This window comes from Phascolarctos cinereus, unplaced genomic scaffold, assembly GCF_003287225.1.
Source record: "Phascolarctos cinereus isolate Bilbo 61053 unplaced genomic scaffold, phaCin_HiC Scaffold_3;HRSCAF=262, whole genome shotgun sequence".
Taxonomy (NCBI): Eukaryota; Metazoa; Chordata; class Mammalia; order Diprotodontia; family Phascolarctidae; genus Phascolarctos; species Phascolarctos cinereus.
In genome coordinates, this window is record NW_027555736.1 from 144,960,692 (window position 1) to 144,982,268 (window position 21,577).

The 21,577-nt window shown below is 34.0% G+C and overlaps 1 protein-coding gene across 5 annotated transcripts in view; it reads right to left on the bottom strand.

Moving 5' to 3' along the window:
• The window catches only part of DPP8 (dipeptidyl peptidase 8), a 63,278-nt gene that overhangs the window by 29,724 nt on the left and 11,977 nt on the right, over positions 1-21,577 (bottom strand). For all 5 annotated transcript variants that reach the window (XR_002323785.2, XR_002323786.2, XM_020983091.2 and 2 more), the window contains exons 5-11: positions 18,663-18,831; positions 13,717-13,827; positions 11,904-12,032; positions 11,079-11,140; positions 8,574-8,674; positions 7,698-7,875; positions 6,164-6,323 (exon numbers count right to left, since the gene is read on the bottom strand). Coding sequence is in view for 3 of the 5 variants with exons in the window: in XM_020983091.2 (XP_020838750.1) it covers positions 6,164-6,323; positions 7,698-7,875; positions 8,574-8,674; positions 11,079-11,140; positions 11,904-12,032; positions 13,717-13,827; positions 18,663-18,831 (910 nt within the window). In the remaining 2 variants the exon portion in view is untranslated. The remainder of the gene's footprint in view (positions 1-6,163; positions 6,324-7,697; positions 7,876-8,573; positions 8,675-11,078; positions 11,141-11,903; positions 12,033-13,716; positions 13,828-18,662; positions 18,832-21,577) is intronic.

Below are 21,577 nucleotides of genomic sequence, written 5' to 3' on the forward strand. Positions count from 1 at the left end.
GTTTCTACCATGCCAAAAAGGCTTGAGTATAGTCCCATCAATAAAACCTTAGCTGTCTGAGTCTGAGGACTAACAAGTACACAGAGTCTGTACAACTGTCAATACGCTGGCCATTAGATAAATTCTTTGGCCATGACCACCCTTAAAACAAAGAAAAATACAAAATGGTCTTTAGTTCTGTGTGAACTGCCTTTCATTTCTGCAATAATATAAAAGAAAACTAGCAGGAAATGGGGAACCAAGAATCACAGTTTTCAAACAGTCTATAAATATTAATTTAACTACTGGTCCTCAAAATATAAAATTTTTACCAATTCCCAGGACCTTCATTTCCATCCTACCTTAGTCATTATCAAGGAAGGTCACATCTTTGACATCATCATCATCATCATTGTCACACCAAACTATTCCACCTCCATAATTTTAAACTCTATTATTTTTATTATTACTATATATCAAATGAAATATTTGTAAATCTCTTAGCACAGTGCCTAGCATGTAGTAGGCACTATAGAAATGCTTATTCCTTTCCCCTTCCCTATTCAAAAAAACCCCCTTCACTTGACCCTTTCCTTCATTCTAAACTCTGAGAAAGAGCTATTCTCAGTCTCTTCAGTCTCCTGGTTTATTTTTGATTATCATTCTAGTGAAACTGCTCTTTCAAAGGCTGCCAATGAGCTCTCAATTACTAAACATACAGATCTTTCTCAATCCTCATGGTCCTTTTTTTCCCTCCCTGTGTCCGTTTTGATACTATCAAACAGTCCCTCCTCCTAAATATACTCTTTTTCCTCTAGGTTCTATGACACCGATCTATCCTGGTTTTCTTCTGACCTGGCTAACCACTTCTTATAGAAAAGAGGCTCAGTTTTGGGTTTTTCAGCACAACACTTTTTCCCATGGTGATCTCAGTAGCTTCCATGCTTTCAATTATCATCTCCTTGCAAAAGACTCCCAAATCTACATGCCAATCTTAATCTTTCTGTGAACTATAATGCTACATTGCTGGATTTCTATAGGAATGACCCATAAGCAACTCAAATTAAACGAACTCATAATGCTCCCCTTTAGCCCCAACCCCTCGAAATGCCCTTATTTCCTTTGAGCATTTTTCTTTTTTTTGAGCATATTTCTTTTGAGAAGTCGTACTTCTACAAAACCTTTTGAATCAGTCCCATTCTGTCCACAGATACTAAAATAATCTTTCCTAAAGCTGTTTCCTAATCTTTTTTGGAGTAAATAAAGTGTGGAATTGAAAAGGAAGCCAATTATATTGAAATACCAGTTATAAAAAAATTTTTAAAAACCAAGTTCAAAGACCCCAGATTAAGAAACTATTATGTTTCAAAAAATGTCTGCCTGATCATGTCACTACTTCACCCAAAAATCTTCAGTGACTTACCAATTATCTCTAAAAAAATATGTAAACAACTAATCTGGGTATTCAAAAGCCACTAACAATATGGCTCTGACCTACTCCTTTATGTACTTTTATTGATACACTTTTAATACAACAGACGCTTCCCCATGAAAACCCAAACAAACCTCCTGTTAAGTATATTTCCCCCAAACAGTTAAGAAAAGCAAACTAATAGAGTGATTCAGTTATAGTATATGCCCTTTTACATTTTTGTAGTTTACTGATGAACAGAAAAGGACCTGTGCTTTATCTTTAATGACTTGATTCTAACACTATCCATTGTTTTTAATCTGAGTTTTGCTGCCTTTTATTGTTATCTTTACTTAAGATGTTCAAACCTACTTTTTCATAATTATTTTATATATTGCTACCCTTAAAATCTCTATATTTCCAGATAAATTGGTCTACTAACATTCCAAAACTGACATTTCAGCTTCTAGCTCTGAAATGGCTGTTCAGTACATCAACAAGCATTTATTAAGCATCTTCTAGTGTGTCTGATAACTGTGCTGAGTGCTGGGGATACAAAGAAAGGCAAAAAAACAGTCCCTGCTTTCAAGGAGCTCCCAGTCTAATGGCGAGACAACATGTATACTATGTACAAATAAGATATATATTGGATAAATGGAAGAAAATAAACTTGAACATGATACTCCATCTGCTGGGTGTGAATTTTCACTAGCTTTGTCCCAGACCTGAAACTTTCTCCCTCTTCATCTCTACCTCCTAACATCCTTTAAGTCCCAGCTAAAATTCCATCTTCTACAAGAAGCCTTTCCCTATTTCCCTTAAGGCTAGGGCCTCCCTTTCTCAGTCAAACTTCTTGAAAAAGCTGTCTACACTCATTGCTTTCACCTCCTTTCCTCTCATTTGCCCTTAAATCTTTGTAATCTGGCCTCTCATTTAATCATTCAGCTGAAACTACTTTTCCCCAAAGTTACCAATGCTCTCTTAACCCTCAAATTGGATGGTCTTTACTCAGTCTTGACCTTTCTCAACCTAGCTGTTGCATTTGACATTTATGATCACTCTCCCACCTATGGGGTTTAGTAACACTACCCTTTCCTGGTTAGCGTCTTACCAGTTTAACTGCTCCTTCTTCACAATCTCTTGCTGGCTCATCTTCCACTTGAGGTCCTCTAACTGTGGGTGTTCCCCTATGTTCTGTCCTAAGTCCTTTTCTTTTCTTTCTCCATAATCTTTCTTTGCATTCTCAGCAATTATTATGGGTTTAATTATCATCTCTATGCAGATGACTCCTAGATCTATATATCCAGGCCCATTCTCTCCCCTTGTGCTTCAGTCCCACATCACTAAATGACTACTAAATATTTCAAACTGAATGTCTTAAACTCAAAATGTCCAAAACAGAACTGATTATCTTTCCCTCAAAACTCTCCCCTCTTCTAATCTTTCCTATTTCTGTTGAAGGAGCCACTGTCCTTAAAATTACTCAGGTTCATAACCTTGGCATTATCCTTGACTCCTCCCTCTCCCTCATCCCATATATCCAGTCAAGTTGCCAAATCTTGCTGCTTCTGCCTTTACAATAACGTATCCCATCCCTTCTCTGCACTCCCACAGTTACTACCTTAGTTCAAGCCCTCATCATCTCTTGCCTGAATGATTATTGCAACAGTCTCCTAATTCATCTTCCTGACTCAGCCTCTATGCAATCCAGTCCTTCCTGCTGTCAAAGTAATTTTCCTTAAGTGCAGATCTGACCATGTGACTCCCCTACTCAACCAACTCCAGTTAACCTCCTATTGCCTCTAGGAAAAAATATAAACTCCTTGTTAGCTTTTAGAGCTCTCTACAACTTGCTTTGACTGAAAGTGCAGCAGTCACTTACATTCCAGATCCCAATACTGATAAGCATGAAAACTTTAACCTGCTCCATCTTGCTCATCTCCACCAGTTTGTCCCTCCTTAAGCTGGAGGGACTACTCCTAAGGGGGCTCCCCATACAAGTGCTGGACTTAGTGTAGACACCCAACTGCCGTTAGCCCTACTGAATCTTAGAATCACCACATTCAAGAGATCCATATTGCTTCCCTAGCATCAGAGACTACAGGTACATTCCACTATGACTGGCCCAAACTCTATTCCTTTTCCATGAACTATGGTTTCAAACCTTTTATATTAAGAAAGCCTCCAGACCTACCTTTAAAAAAATGATTATAATCAAGACATGGAAAGAAACGCAAAGGGTAAGAAAATGTGGATGGGTTGATGATCTTTACCTAAAGAAGAACACTCTCATTGATGATTATTTCACTGGATCCAGAGTCTCAAGAAGAGAAGATGAATTTTTCTGAAGGCCTTTTTGATGTTTGCAGGGATAATCACATAATTCTAAATATTTTTTCTGTACATGTGGCAGAGTAGGTTAATATTTTTTCTAATGTGTTATATGAGCCATACATTCAACTCAAATGATATTTAATGAAAACTTACTATGCACAAGGCACTGTACTAGGTTCTATGGGGGATAAAGAGAAAAATAAGACAAGAATCCTGCCCTTGTGGAACTTCAATCTAGGGGGATAGATAAAATATGCAATCTATAATACAAAATATTCAATTAATTAAGCACTGACTAAGTATAAAATGGTGCAACAGATTACAGTTACAAAACAATATACCCTAAAGGAACTTGGAATCTGTTGCAAGGAAACAACATGTACATATATATGTGTGTTTATGTGTGTGTGTATGTGTATGTGTGTGTATATACACACATCCACATATGTTTTTGTATATATGCATGTGTACATAATAGGTATACATAAAACACATAGAAAACATAATAGAAAAGACAGACCTGACCCTTAAGAAATTTACAACCTCATGGGGAAGAACATGTCTGACAATAAGAATGGTACAAGGGAGACTGAGAGAAGTTGGAAGGGGAGATCCACTGAGGGGAGGGACTATATTTCCCTCATTGGACACAAAGGGGAAACGGTCAGGGAAGGCTTCATGAGGAACATGGCACTACAGTGATGGATTAATGGAAGGGCCTCTAAGATTAACTGTGATGTGAAGATGTCTCAGCATTTTCCAAGCTATGCCAGGAGAGAGTAAATTCTGGTAGGTCCTATAAACCTGGAAAAACTTTGAATATAGGCCTGGCAATAGAATGTATGTCTTAAGAACAAGATTAGCTAAGTTTGGAAAGGCTTGTCAAAAAGTTGGGCAAAGGATAAAGAATTATTCAACCATAACAACTCAGAATACCTTTTAATAAGACAAAGAATGATTGTGATTTGCATTCATGGAAGGAATACCCAGACTAATCAAATCACGTATTGATTTCTAATTGTTATTATCATGAAGTAAAGAAAATATTCCTAAGTGAAATTCAACATGAAGACAGAATAATGCAGCAGAAAGAACACTGTTCTTAGAGGCAGAAGACTGCATGCAAGTTCAAGCCTAACTCTAACATTTACTCAACAAAGCACTTAAATTTTCAGAGTTGAATATATTCATCTATAAAATGGACAGCAAATTAGTGCAGTATAGTAGAGAGAGAAAACAGAGTCAGGATGACCTGGATTCAAGTCTTGCCTCTTGATACCCAATGACAAGGTGACCTAGGGCAAGTCACACTCTCCGGTGCTCCAGGCAATTCTACATAACTCTCCAAGGCTATAAGTTGCAGAGCAGCTGCCAATCTGCATTGGTAGGGGGAAATTTACTCACCAGGAATTTCTTATACTGGTGAAATCACAAATTCAACCAAAAAAGAAATAAAAAATGGGAATAAAATTTCCATTGTCTACCTTATATAGCTGTTATTAAGAAAGTACACTGTAAATCTTAAAGCACTTTATGGACCTCAACACAATGATTGTTGAGTTATTATTATTATTACTATAAGAATAGTTAATATTTTCATGCCTGCTCATCAAGTTTGGGTATCAGAACCATATTCTATAACTGCGAACAATTTATATAGCTGTTTATGTTGTGATGATTTCTGCTTTAAAAGTCTGAAAAAAATTTCTAGTGATTCTTTCATGATGAGATGCTATTTTTGAAGGGAAAGGGAGGGCAGTTAGGGAGGAGATAGGTACAATTTTTTTCATAATTTTTATTATTCGTTCCTCTCTTAATGGCCTATTCACAGTTCTCTATTTCCTGTTTCTTAGTATTTCTTGGATACTAAACTCCCACTTAACATTAAGACAAATTACATCAAGTGGACATCATAATAAATATTTCAAATTATATCAACTGAAAATAAGCTATAATAATGTATCAAGTATGAAAGACACGTACAGATTTTAAATGCTGTTCTGCCACCATTAGTAATACCATTTTTAATTTACACAGTGCCTTGTACTTTTCCCCACAGTGCTTTTATATACATCATCTCATTTGAACCTCATGATAACATATTAGGCACTCAGGGAAGATACTATTTATTATTATTATTATTATTATTATTATTATTATTATTATTATTTTACAGAGGTGAAAACTGAGGCCCAGAAAAGTTAAATGATTTACAGTGAGTCACTGGAAGAATCATAATAAACTCAGGTCTCCTGACTCTTTCCACTATATCATGCTGCTTCCCATTTGTGAGATTTCTATTTAAGTTACCACCAAAAAGGAGAGGAGAGGATATACTTTTAAAATTCTGAGTAAAACAAATTTAACAGAGCAAGTGTTGGCATCACTATATATCTTATAAAAAACACATTGTAACCTCTCAAAAACCAGCTTCCTTACTTGGAGCAGGTAGTCCTCCACTGGATCGTTTATACTTGCTCTCCTTTAAACTGGATGTGATTTTATACAGATGTCGGAAACCTGTTTTGCATTCTGAGGCAAAAATAAACTCTATTTCATCTTCATGACTTTGGGGGAAAACATAAAAGATATCGTGGATCTGTGAAATAAAAAGTTGAATTTACTATATATACCACTTAAATATCTTTCTATACACAAAATAAAATAATTTGATATACTAAATAAAACAAAAATAACTATTAATATATCTTCAAGTATAAAAAAATTACTACCACCAAAGTATATATTGCAACAACTACAGTCTTTGCCTATAGCTTTCAAACTTCATCTTAACTTGACAGATTTCTTACCTACTTTGAGATGAATTTGTATTTTTAGATGGAGGAAAAAATACAATCTTCATTTGATTCACCACCCCAATACCACCATAACATATCACCTGAGGTAATTTATAAATTTTTTTGATGCACATTTACTTAAGAAATAGTAAGAGAAAGGTTTAAAATTCTTATTGCTAAGAATATATTTGCTGAAGATAGAAAGAAAAGTTTTAGCTCAGATGAACCAAAATACATGAATATGATAAAATACAGTTTATAATATCACTACGATTATTTGGATTGTGGAAAATCATAGCATCACAGACAGAAAGTTAGTGAGGACCTTAGAGATCATTCTAGTCCAACATCCACTTTTTACAGATGATGAAATTGAGACACAGAGAGACTGAGAGAAACTATAGCAAACACAGGATCTACATAATTTTGTTTTTAAATTCCTTTTAAAATTCAACATTTTAACATTCCCTTTTAACTTTATTTAAAAAATACATATGTATATAAAATGGATAAATTTTTTGCTTAAACTACTTCTGGGAGAATTTAAAAATGGAAAAAAAAACCCTTCCAAATTTATCTAGATACTGTGTTTGCTACAGTTCTCTCATCTTGAAAATGCACAGTACAGAGCTTTAGAGAATATTCTCTTAAGGTCATTTCAGCAAAGCTGACTCTGCTGGAGAACATGTAACTGTAGACCAATACCTGATGTTTCCAGGAACTACTGTAAATAAGCAACCAGGGAGATGCCATTTCAATGGCATCAGCTTTCTATCTACATAACTGCTTAATTCTGGAACTCTGTTTTTAGTATTCTTATTATGCCAAAGAATAATGCAGTATGCCTTAGTGTTTTAACCTACATATGCTAAAAATGAAGGTTGTTTATTTTAAATGAGAAACTCTTACTTTCTAGAAGGAGAAGAAAGCACATAATCTTAAATTAAAGAAAACTGGAAGTTTTACTTCTGGTGAACCATGACAAACTTTCCTTGAGGCAATCAAGAAAGAGTGAACTAAAATGCTTCTGAAATGTTAAAAACCAGGGAAATAATTAATTTTTTCTTTCAGACTTTTTTTCTTTAAATCCATTATGACAGTTGACTATATGAAAATCAATGTTCGTTGCCATATTATGGAAATATTTAATCACCAACTCTAGAAAAAAGTCTTACATTTATCCAGATGTCTGTTGTTTCTTCATAAATAATGAGTGGTGTCACAGAATCAGGCACTGAATCTATTAGTTTCTGTCGTTCCATTGCATCATCTTCTACTGGGATAAATAATACAGGGGATATTAACACTATCTGTAGTCGGGTTTGAGAACGATCTAGTAGGATGGACCAAGCACTATTTATGTGAAAAAAGAAAAACTGATTAGAAAATAAGTGAGACTTAGTTTTAACAATACAATATTAATCTAAAAACTAGTTGCCAGGAATTGAGAAAATGTTTTTCAATGGCAAATTAAAAAGAGAATTGCAGAACTAGTTGATTTAATATGCTTATCAAAAACAATTAAGATACTTTATCCTTTTTATAAAAATTAAGAACATTTAATAGATAACCTAAACATTTCTTTCTTTAAATTCCCAAAGTCATATGGAATCTTTCAAATTATTTTTCATTTTAAAGTCAACATGTTACACAAACTGCATGCAGCCCCTATCTACCATAATTTAGATGGAAACTTTGCCTTTACATTAATTTTAAAATACTGACATATATACCTATAAGAAATGTATTAAAAGTGAATGCCTAAAAATTATCTTGAGAAAAAAGACAGTTTCAAATTCATATCTGGTAAATCTAATCCGAGTAAACAGTATTTAAGGTTGTAATAGAATTAAAATGCAGTTTTATTTATTCTCTATTCTGTTTCCCAATCAATAAGTCAGTTCGTCTTTGTATTACAACATTAATATTTCTGTAGGCAGATACTTTTTCAAAAAAAAAGCATATTCACAGTGAAAGATGAATCTAGAATTATAGATGTTTCTAAAGCTACTGATCCTAAACCCGATGTAAAGAGTAGATAACATACGCACTATTTTCCCTCTGGAGTCCATCCAGCTCGGGCAATATACTCAACTCCTTCAAATAGAACCTCAAAGGGTTGTACTAGTTCCTTATCCACCACATCTGCAATCTGTTAAAATCAATAGCAATTGAGTTATAGAGGACTCAATCATCAACAAATGAAAGTATTTAATTAGTTGTGTTATAGAAAGAACACTGGATTCAGTCAGAAGTGCTGGGTTGAGTCCAGCTTCTAACACTTAATTGGATGACTAGCAAGTCATCTGATCTCTCTGTACCTCAGTTTCCTCATCTGTAAACTGAGGATAACACTGTTTAGACTATTTACCTCACTGGTTTACTATGAAGAAAGTACTTTATAAGCTGTAAAGCATTACATAAACATGAAGGATTATTGTGATCATCTCCTATGATATATTTCATTCTTAGGTAACTAAAGGGGTAAGGGGAGTGAAGACTATGCAGGATACCAGTAAAGAGAGCTAGTACTAACCTGTTAGTAACTCACAAAAACGCCTTTAATGCCTACCCAAAGATCTAGCCAGAGAATCAACCTACACTAAAACGAGAGTTCTTGTGTCGTGGATCCCTTTGGCAGTCAGGTAAAGCCTGTGGACCCCTTCTCAGAATAATGTTTTTAAATGCAAAAAATAAAATACATGGAAAAATAAAATATATATGAAAGAAATAAATTATTTTGAAATATAGTGGTAGACAATGACTAGTTAATAACCAGAAAATAATGTGCTATATTTTACACTGGTTTCTAGAAAAAAAATTCAACAACTAAGATTGAGTGATAATGGTAAAACACAAACACAAACACACACACACACACACATACACACATATTGTTTGTTTTAAAAGTTCACAGACTTCAGGCTAAGAAACACTGGTCTAAAATGTCTTTTCTAAGCCTATACATTGATGCATCAAGAGAAAACCAGAAACATTTGCATATGTGAATTTTAAGTAATATTCCCTTGTATTTTGCTCCAAAACATATTTTTAACATTTGTTGTGTTTTTTCTCTGCCATTATACTCCTTTTCCTTTTAAATACTGGTAAAAATAAACATTACTTTTTCACTAAATTACCCTGATGTATTTCAAACAAAAACAAAATTTTGCAAAATACATGGATTACCCCAAGGTCATGAAGCAGTACAAAAGGAATTTGTGGTTATACTCAAATGGACCTGTGATCTCATGGATTTGAGTATTCCTTCCAATTATGAAGACTGCAATCCCTCCATGGCTGCCTTCTGTTCATATCCTTCCTTAAGTTCACCAGAGAGGGTCCACCTGAGAGGGTCCACCCAACGAAAGGTCTTGTTCATTTTTCCCTGACATCACAAGAATACCAGTGTAGTACACGGGCTCTCCATGGTCTATTTGCTGTGTTAAATCATCATGTGACTTTGCTCTTCCATTAACATTTTCTTTCGACTCCTCCTCTTGTAGAGGTGATATTGGGTTCTCAAAGGCTATGCTAGAACAGCACAAGCTCTAACAGGGCCTGCTTAACTGGAAAGGTTTCAAGTTCTGGCTAAGTAGTAGCCTACATATCTCATGTCAAAGGACCTGCTCATTTCAGAAAGGGTCATCAACAACCTAGTAGGTGAGGAATTTTTCAGCCCTAGAAATGCTCTATTAAGTTATGGAGGGGTTGCAATCTGCAATGGTCAACATATCAGTGAAATTATAGATCTTTAAAGTATAAAAATAGACTTTGCCACCTACAGAGGGACAATCTCCAGTTAACATCCAGAAAATAAGGTGTTATATTTTATACTAGCGTACAGGAAAAAACTAAGGCAGAGCAGTAATGACAGGTGATGATGATTTCTCTCTATACATCCTGACGCTGTTAAGATGAAAACTGCCTGTACTTTGAAAAATAGGAAATTAAATCAGTATGAAACAATAGCCTGTTCTTCAAAAAGTCCACAGATTTGTTCAACAGTCCTAATAAATTAACCTACAATGTTACTTAGTATAAGGGTTGTAAGGAATCACAAGAATTATAAAATCACAATAACTACACCTAAAAGACTATAGGATATTTTTTAGAAACTATTCAAGAAAAACTGCTAAGTTTTGACAAAGTATTACTATATGTATCAATGCCAAGTTGCTGAAACATCATTAACATCAAAAGTCCCACTCATATCCTGTTGTCCAAGAACAGAAATCATAGAAAGACAAGCTAGTCTCTATTTTTAGTACAAGAAACATAATGTAATGATTATTTTTCGAATCATTATTTCTAGAACAGTATAAGTATTTAGTCTTTTTGAAATTGCATAAAAGGAATAGAGCTGTAGTCCCTCATTAGAATCCCAAAGCTGATTGCCTATATGCATATATTCTGGGGAAACTGCTATTTTTCCCTCTTAAATAAACATTATGCTATTTCATAGCAGACTCGTCTCCCTGTGTGATTTCCAACACAACAAGATTCAATTAAATGTCAAATGAATTTAGATAATAAACTTATAATTTAATACCTACCCTTCCTTCAGCATCAATCATTACTTCTGACATCTTAAAAGTGACTTTCGGATTTGCTGTGCCTTTTCAAAAAGACAATAAAAATGAGTTGCATCCAAATTCATATATAACCAATATTTCCCAAACTAGACATATGTACCACTTCAATGCACTGTACATTTTAGTGAAGTCAATGCTATCAATGAATATTGAAAAAAAATGGCACTATTATATATCACAGGTCCTTTCTGGGGCAAAACATCATCATATATTAGTATGCTGATGGCTGCAAAAAGAAGGGGCTAGCAAATGTGTATCCATTTTTATAATTAAAACCTTGAAAACAATATAAAAGTGAAACAACAGATCAAATGTAGTAATTTAATAAGATGATAATAATATCTTCTAGCATTTATATAGCATTTTAAGGTCTGCAAAGTGCTTCACAAATATTATTTCATTTTACCCTCAACAATCCCATTTTACAGATACAGAAAAACACAAACAAGTGACTTGCCCAGGGTCATGTAGTTGGTAAGCTTCTATGAATAGTTTTCTTCACAATACAGGCAAGTATTCCACTTCCCAACTGCCGCTAATAGCTAACCCATCATTATATGTGAAATAAAGCAACTAGTATGACAATAAAGTGTTACAGGTGAAAATAATGGAAGAGAATTGAAAATTATCCATGAATTCAACATGTACTAAATTTACTAACGTAAACTAAACCTATCTTTACTAAAGACTTGGTAATAAAAGATAAGTATTGAAGGTTCAGATAATTAGAATAGCTGATACAGAAAGGGAAATTGTGTGAAAATAAATGCCAGCAACAGGCCTTACCTGTTTTGGGATATCTGAATGAATCTGTCCTTCTGGTCTCTAACATTGGGGATGTAACATGAATAATTTCCACTTCTGATTCATCATTTTCTTCATATAGAATTCGAAGAACTTTTCCTCCACTGGGAGCTTAAAAGCAATTTGTTACTTTTGAATTCAGAACAATTTAAAAAACCAAAAAAATTCTCCTAGTGTTAATATTACACAACTAGTAAAAATATTTTTATATATGAAGTTGTCACTACTGATACACTATCAATATGACAAATGTAATGATTTTTGCTATAGTGGTATGAGTTTGTTCTAAGCAAGTTTAAATAATTTCATTATGTACATTTTCAAGGTAAACAAAGAATAAACATTTCTGATGTACTTAGGGCTGAGTTTTCTTATACACTGTTGAGATATAGATATAGATATAGATATACTCTGTTAAAAATAAACTGTTAAAGATACTTAAAATGTTTTATGGCTTTCAAACTTTTCATGAATGTCAAGTCCCATAACAAATGTAATTACAAGTGGAATGCTAGCTTAATATGAGCTAACAATGGTATGTCAACCAAAAAAAAAATACAAAAATGATCTGAGACTTCATTAATAAAGGCACAGTGTCCAGAATGAGGTAGGTAATAGTCCCACTGTACTCTGGCTCAAAGAATCTCTCAAGTATTGCATTCAGTTCTGAGTGCAAGATTTGAGGAAGGATACTGATAAGGTATAGTATATCCAGAAGAAGATGATCAGCATGGAGTGATGGATGGTGATAATGCTATATAAGGATAAGCTGAAGCAAATAGAGGTGTTTAGATCTAGAAGACTACTTAAGAGGGTCATAAGAATGATCTTCAAAATTATGAAAGACTGTCACATGGAAGAGATGTTAGACATGTGCTAACTGGTCTCACAGGGCAGAATTAGGAGCAATAGATAGAAATCGGAAAGAAACAAATTTTGGCTCAATGTAAGGAAAAACTTTACAATTTGAGCTGTCCCCAAGTACAGGAGATGTGGAGGGAGGAAGTGGCAGGTTCCTCTTCACTGGAAATCTTCAAGCACAGGCTGACTGACCCCTTCTTAGGGATGCGGTAGAGAGGATTACAGTTTATGTGTAGATTGGACTAGATGACCTCTAAGATCCCTTCAAACTCTGAGAATCTTTGAATAATCTCTACAACAAAAAAGACTGCCAAACCCCAGCTAATGGCCTACTTATCTCAAGAAATATTTTATAAAACAAGATTCTAGTACAACAAGAGAAGCACAGTCCATTAAAGTAGCATTATTTGTCCAACCTTTTAAAGTCAGCTGTACACTCATGAATTCCCTAACACACATGAGACAGAAGGCCTTTGTCCACTCCCATTTAACTCAGACCAATCCAACCTCACCCTTTACCTCAAAGTCATTTCTACATATTTGCATATGTGTGTGTGGATGTATATATACACACATGTCATCCTCTTTTCTCTATCATGGTTGCTACTACCTTCTATATGAAAACTAGCAAGGTGTCATGAGGAAACTTAGGACAATGAGATATGATAAAAAATGTTTTCACATGACATGAAATTGTCCGAATGCAATGACTGGAAAACAATGACTTAGGGTTTAATGCAATGGAATTTGTTCTATTTCATCTAATTAATATTTTGCCTAGAGAAGGCCAGTCCTGATTTTTATCACTCTGAAATCTTTATTATCACTATCTAAGACTTAGAATCTGGGCATAGTACTGAATAGCACTGCAGTAGATGAGTCTTAAAGTTATTTTTCTGTTATCCAGTTAACAGGCTAGATTTAATACACTTACTTGGTTCAGCCTCTGGACACCACCAATAACCAGAATATCTATCAAATTCTTCCTGAAGGACAAAGGTCGCCACCCCAGCTGATCTTGGGTCCTCTTCCATGTTAGCAAGCTCTGAATAAACATAAAACGTATCATCATCACAAATAGCTTCAAATGTCTGAAGCCAGAAAGCAGTATAACTATTTCATTCTGCATTTTTTTAAACTAAGATTTAAACTAAGAAGAGCACAGATAACATTTATGGTGAACCAGTATACACAGAAATAATAATTGTGACCATCAACTAAGATTTACAAAGCACTTTCAAGTTTTTAAGGGCACTTTCCTTGTAACAAGCCTATGAAGCAGATAATAAAAGTATCTACATTTGACATTGAGAAAATTGAGGCTCAGAGAGGTTAAAAGACTTGCCTGAGCTCACAGTCACTAAGTTTCAGAAGTGTGTATATAGTATACATAGTATATCATATCATTATATACACTGTTCCTTTTTTCTCATACTTTGTTGAGTCAAACTGTACTTGGTTCTTCCAGTGTTACACTCCAGCTCTCATTCTTACACTGGCCATTCCCATGCCTAGGACACATTCCCTATTCACTTTTACCCCTTAGAATACCTAATGGCTTTTAAGAAATAGTTAAGAGTATTACCTTTGAACAGGATTTGTTTACTAACATCCTATGCTATTAGTTACATCCCTCATTATCTTATGTTTAACTGCCTTTGTTTAGTCTGCATATATTTACTCTGTATATACTTGTACGTGTTTTCCTCTCCTCCCCCTGCTCCCAGCTCCAACAGAATGTAAGCTTGAGATTGGGAAGAGCTGTTTCATGTTTTTGTCTTTATATATATCCACAGCGTCTGGCACAAGTAGGTGCCTTAATAAATGCTTATTGATTTTGTGCTTATGTCTGCTTCCTTAAGTGGACAGTAAATTCTCTAAGGGAAGAGAATATGCTTTACAATTCCCTTATATCCTTCCACAACATCTAAGTCAGGGTTCTTTAAATTGTAGAGGTTCAACAAATGTTATTCAGAGAGAGACTGAGTAAAATCTGATTGTTAGAATTGTAACTAAGTATCTAATAGCCTGTAAATGATACACTAAACAAATGCAAGAGATCTTTAATGGTAAAATCAATTTTTCCTTGGAACCATCAGAAAGGTCAAAATCAGAATGCCTATTGCAGGCAAACCAATGACTTCAAAGTGTAAATGAATTAGTCCAAGGCTCCCCACTAGACCACTCTAATTTATTACCATATCAACAGTAGCCACATCAATTAATATTTACTGAGCATATCCTGAAAGAATTTCAACTTCCTCAAATTATTTTATTACTTCATCTACCTTGGGGAAGAGGAGAAGAGAATCAAAACACCCAAATACCTCTTTTTGGCCATATTTATTCCTGTCTCATTCTTTTTCTCCCTCTTTTTGCATGGATTGGTAACCACTTAACCATTTTCTCAACCACCAGTCTCATCCCTTGTTATTCAAAACCAAGAACTATCAATTCACTCTCATAAATAAATATATCCCATTTCTCTTGTCACTACTCTATCCAAGACCTTATATCAAATCTGGATTAGTCATCCATTCCACATAGGTTGATGTTCTTGGCCTCCTAACTTTTTTACTCTTTCTCAATAGGAAGTCTTGTCTAATCAGAGCAGTTTCCTCACTGTATACCACATTTACTCCTACTTCTGTATTTTTACCCATGCTGCCCTTTCTGCCTGAAATACCTTCATCTCTCTTACCTTATCTAAATCTTAAACATTTCTCAAGTCCTACCTCCTTCATATAGCCCTTTCTCACTACTCCAGCTTATACTGATTTCTACCTTTTTAAAACTCCAATAACAATTAAGAGCCTGACCCATACAATGTAGCACTTTATGTGATACACACTTGTACATGCATAGCACTTTACACTTCTCAAAGTGACTTCAAGTCTGGTAATGAGAACAAAACAATAACACTGTATGATAGGCATAACATATTTCAATTCTAATTTGAAAATGAGCAAACTGAGGTTAGAGTGAGGTTAAGTGACGTGCCCATAGTCACACAAATTGGCCCCATGTGGACTATAACCTAGTTCTGATTTCTAGTTCAGTGAACTTGTTTCTCCAGAGTTATAACTGTTCTGGAAACTGTTTTATGTCTCTTAGTCTTTTCTCTTCAATAAGATGACAGGCTATGAAAGACAGGAAAGGTGACTTCTACTTCTCTGGGATCTCCTACAGGACTAGGCACATAGCAATATGCTGCCTAGAAAACAAGTCCTGATGAACTAAGTTAGGGTGATAAAATACATTGCCAAAACAAAATACTATGACAAATGATAATAACACAATTACTAGTAATATATTAATAGTATCTCTTAATACTCAACAATACTTCAAAAATATATTACCATTTAAATCATAGCCAAAGATCTACATCCATGGTGAAGAATGAACAATTTGAAAACTGAAGAAACATAATAATACCTTATATTTGTGTAGGATTTTAAGATTTTTCTTTTTAAAAAGTTTTCAATTATTTTATTGCCTCTGATCATCACAGTATTCCTATGAAGTAGGTGAGGAAGACGTTATTCTTATTTGACAGATGAGGAAACGATAAGTTTAGTACGTTATCTAAGGTCACACAGAAAATGACAGAACTGGGATTAGAATCTATGTTTCTTGACTTAGTTGAATGGTGTTTCTATTCTTAAAGCTAACTGTTTAAATAAAAAAGCTTTCTACTTTGATCAGAGAGGTCTTGCCCCTTGAAGAGACATGTGCTGAGGCTGATTCCGTAGTATATGTCAGACTTTTGACATTTATTACAATATTATTCATTAGAATCTCTCATGCAAAGCAGAAAGACAACATTATTACCCAGTGAATAAACTGCTCTCCAAGCAGTTAGGAAGACTGGGTTCAAGCTATGCTCTCAATACACACTAGCTGCACTGACTCTGGGCAAGCCACTTAACCCTGTCAGGGACCCAGGCAACTCTCTAAGATTGTAAATTGCACACAAATTGCCAACCTACATTGGTGCAATGAGTTCCCACACCAGGAGTTCTCTACACTAATGAAATCACAGGTCCACACCTACCCCCTCCCCAAATCAAAGCAAATACTCATTAAAAACTAAGTCTTAAGAACAAAAAGCCAAGAAAACAAAAAAACCTATAAATTTTAATTTTCTTCACTATGTGGCTTGTCCTTGAGTAATCTATTTGGGGGTGGGGGGAGTGGTGAAACAAATTATGCAAATGTAAATATTTTAAAATCAAAAAGAAGAAAATGGAATGATATATTGCAATTAGGGAGAGGAAAAAATTCTTATCTACTGAAGAGAACAAATTATGAGATAAATGGATAGACTTGATTGTATAAAAATGTACAACAAAACTAATACGTTCAAAATAAACAGAATGAAGAAAAATTATTTGCAGAAAATATATCTGACAAAAATTTGCCATCTAAAATCTTTAGGACGTAGATAAAAATTTTATACAAGTAGAGTCCATTCCTTAATGGATAAATGGTCAAAGATATTAATAGACAGTTGTTGATAGAAGAATATACAAACTCAATTCAATGAAATTGTCAATGACCTCTTAAAAATTGTTAAGCTTAGTAAAATATAAATTAAAATTCTGAGCTACAACCTAGTAACTACTAAATTGGCAAAAATTACTTAAAATGATAAACTTCAAGATTGGCAAAGATGTGGAGAAACAAGAACATTGTTACACTGCTGATGGAGTTATGAATAGTGGAATATTTTTCTAAAACAATATGGAAATATTCAAAAGAATTACAAAAATGAGCACATCCTTTGGCCCACTGATTTCACTACTACTAGGAGTTTATCTTAAAGAAAAAAGAGGGGACAATTCTCTCAGTTCAAAAAAAAGTAACTATTTACTGTAATAAAAATTGGAAATAGCCCACATATCCAATGACTGAGGAACAGATGAATAAATTATAGAATATAAATTTAATGGGATATTATTGCACCATAAAAATGAACAAGAAGAATAAAAAGAAATATGGAAAGACTAATAAGAAATTATGCAAAGTGAAGAATGAAGAATCAGAACAATACATAAACTAATTACAACTACGTACAAATAAGAATAGCAGCAACAAAATAATAAAAAACAGAAACAAAAGTAATCGGAAGAGGATATGGAAGCAAGCTGGAAATTTTTGATATTATTTCCTTGAAGCTAATCTACAGTTTTCAAAAGCAAAATATAAAAAAAATTTTATGAAAAAACAGGAAATTTGTGTTTTGACTATCATTTAAATTTTTTTGTTTATTTGAATGTTTTTGTTGATTATTGTTTAGAATGTTATAATTACAAAAAGGGAAATATTACTTTCATCTTCTTTCACTTGTATTAAAATTTCTCCAGAGAATATCTGATGTAGTGAATAATATTCTGAAGGTTCTTAATGTGTAATAATTTTATGTTTATTAAGTACTTCCATAATGCTCTCAGTTTTAAAAACAAAAGGTATATTTTCCTTCTATAAACATTTTAAAATATTCAAAACAAAAACAGTTCTTTCTCAAAATGGGATAAAAATGATCAGAATCTAGAAATGTAAGTTTTTTAAAAACTGATTTCTAAAGGGAAAGTAAAATAAATATAAAAAGTGAATTTGTTACTTTAATAAAATTTGTCACTTAAATGATCATTTTAATGAAATTTGTATTGTAGCAATTTTGGCAGTTCCTTGCCAGGTTGAATGCCTCGTCTTATCAGAGCTGTTACTGAATGCATGAAAAGGTGATAATGAACATTATTACACAATGGCACCACCCAGCTTTCCTTCATATAAAAGGACATTCCCACTTCAAAATATAAAAACAAACTGGATTTTTAAAATACTTCCCAACAATGTAGTCTACTAGATGCGCATTACCATTGTGCACATAGGTGAGCCTCCTTTCTTCCCTAGTTACAATGTTCGCTATCCAGATGTCATTGCTATGGATGAAAGCAATCCAGTTTGGATCAGCAGGGCACAGTTTTGGATCCATCCTTATGTTAGGGCAACTGGTCTCCACTAAATTGGGTCTTAAGGGTTGTTGCTAGAAAAGCAAACATAAAATATTCTTAAATCTTTGTGGGCAAGAGGCAGGCCAATATATAGACATTTCATTTGGTTCTACCCTAACTATAAGATGAAGGCTACCTCTATCTAAAATGTTCAGTGGGATAACTCAGATAAATAGACTCCTATTGTATTCTCCTATTTTAATTCCTGAACTTGCAAGGAAAAAAAATTGGTTGTTGAGCTAGAGAGCTAGAGGTATTGACAGAACCCTTAGTTTTCATTTCACCAAACAGGAAAGACTTCTTAGACCAATACTATACTATAAATTCTGTTACTGCAGAGTAAAATGATACATGAAGTAAACTGTAAAGCTACATATGAAGTATACTTGACTAGTCATTAATTAGTTTTTATTCAACATTACAAAGTAAATTCAACCAAAAAAGTTTGTTCATTAATACATGACTAAAATAGAATTCCTGCAAATTCATTAAAATAGATTAACCGTATAATTACATAAAAAGAATCAACCCTATCACTAAATAAAATGATTACACAGATATAACTTGATAAGAATAATAAAGACTTCAAGAAGTTTGAAAGATAAGTACTTCTAATTTTGGCTAAACCAGGATCTTTTAAAATCACTTGAGATTTATCTATTAAACATATGAAACAGACCTCATTCAGAACCCCAAAATTTGCTCCTCTACACAACCTCTAAAACTCAACTCAACAAACCTTTTCTTAAGCACATGCAGAATGCTATTCTAAGTATAAGAAACCGAAGGAAAAGAGAAGCTACATAAGTTTAGATAAGCCTCTGCCCTTATGAAGCTAACAGTTTAAAAATGAGATACAAAATTTACAGATATAACTATAGTAGAAAATAATACATGATAAGTATATCAGAGAGGTTAAGAAAATAAAACAAGTACTATGTGAATCAAGTGTTATTACCAAAGGGAAAATCAGGGAAGGCTTCTTGGAGGGTGGTGGCATTTGAAGTAGGCTTTAAGGAGCGGACAAAAATTCAACAGTTGAAGGTGAGATCAGCTTAAAGAATAGTGTGAGTAAAGAACTGGAGGTGGAAAACAAGGAAGTATCTTCAGAAGACCAAGACTACTTCAGTTTGGTTAGAGGATAATATAATAATATGAAATAAAGCTGGAAAGCAAGAGTGTAACCAAATTGTGAAATGCCTTAAATGTCAGGCAAAACAACTTGAACTTTCCTCACACATAATGAAGAGCCATTTAAAATTTCTGAGCAGAGGATGGGCATGACCACATATAAACAAAAGTAAATAATACATCTAGAAGCATTATGAAGGAATGACTGCAGGGCAGAAATGATGAAGGTAGAAAAACCTATTAGAAAACTGAATGAATTCTGGAGTCACACAGAAAAGTAGTGAAGTCAGATGAAAGATTACATTTTAGAAAAAAGAAAAAACTCAATTTTGGATATGCTGAATTTGAAGTGCTACTGGGATAGTCAGAGGAGTCCCATATGCAGTTGCAAATTTAGGTCTGGAGCTCAGAGCTAAAAATATAAATATATGTATCATCTGGATAGTGATGGTAGTTAAAGTTATGGGAGTAAATGACACAGGCAAAAATGTACATAGAGAGAAGTGAAAGTCTACAGAAAGAACCTTGGGGAAAGAACATCTATCTACATTAAGCGATGGGGAAGACAAGCCAGTGAAGGAATTCAGAGAGAATTCAGGAGAATCAAGAGAATGTGGCATCTCTGAAGTTAAGGGAGGACAAAGCATCAAGATGTAGTCTCAAATGCCACAGAGTTGCCAAGGAAGAAGAATGAATAAAAGATCTCTCTATCTTTTACATGATAAATTCCACTACTAGTCTGAAATTGTGGTAGATTTGGGGGCAGTTCAAGTACAGTGGGAAGGGAAGTAGCCAGATTATAATGGGCTGAAGAGAGAATAGGTGTTAAGAATGTAGAGATATCAAAGAGATTATTTTTTTCAACTTATTTTTTCAAAAATCTGGCAATACTGGGAAAGAGAGAAATGGGATCATAACTGTAATGTAATAACAGCTGGCACTTACATAGTGCTTTAAGGTTTGCAAAACACTGCAAATATCTCATTTTATCCTCAAAACAGTCCTGGGAATTTAGGTGCTATTATTATCTCCATTTTATAGCTGAGGAAACTGAGGAAGAGAGATGTTAAGTGACTTGTCCAAAGTCATAGCACTAGTAAGTGTCTGAAGCCAGATGTGAACTGGGATCTTCCTGACTGTAAGTCCAGTAATCTATCAACTGTGCCATTTAGATAGTTTAAAAAAATAAGGAAAAGTTTTTTATCTTTTTGTTTTTTGACTGGACAGATTTGAGCACAATTGTAGATATTTAGGAAGGAATCATTGGAAGGGCAATGGTTGCTGGAGTAAGGTCCTAAAAAGAAGTAGAAGGAGATGGGATTAAAAGGATAATTTATGTGATCAGAAGGAAGGATACATTAGGTAATGAAGATGATGCTGTTGATAAGTTTTGGGTAAGGAAGAAGAGTTGAAGGCACTCCCTCTGGATGGCCTCAGTTTTCTCAGTGAAGAAGCTAAGTCATCCACACTAACTGGGGGGAGGAAGGAGTTACAACTAGGAAGAGAAAGGAAAAGCCAGGAACAATAATATAGGGAACTGATGAGCAGAGTAGATTACTGAGTATCAGTGAAGGCCTAGATAAGGTTATATGACAAAAATTTGTAGTAGAGGAAAAAAGAGGATTTAGTATGTATAATAAAGAATGA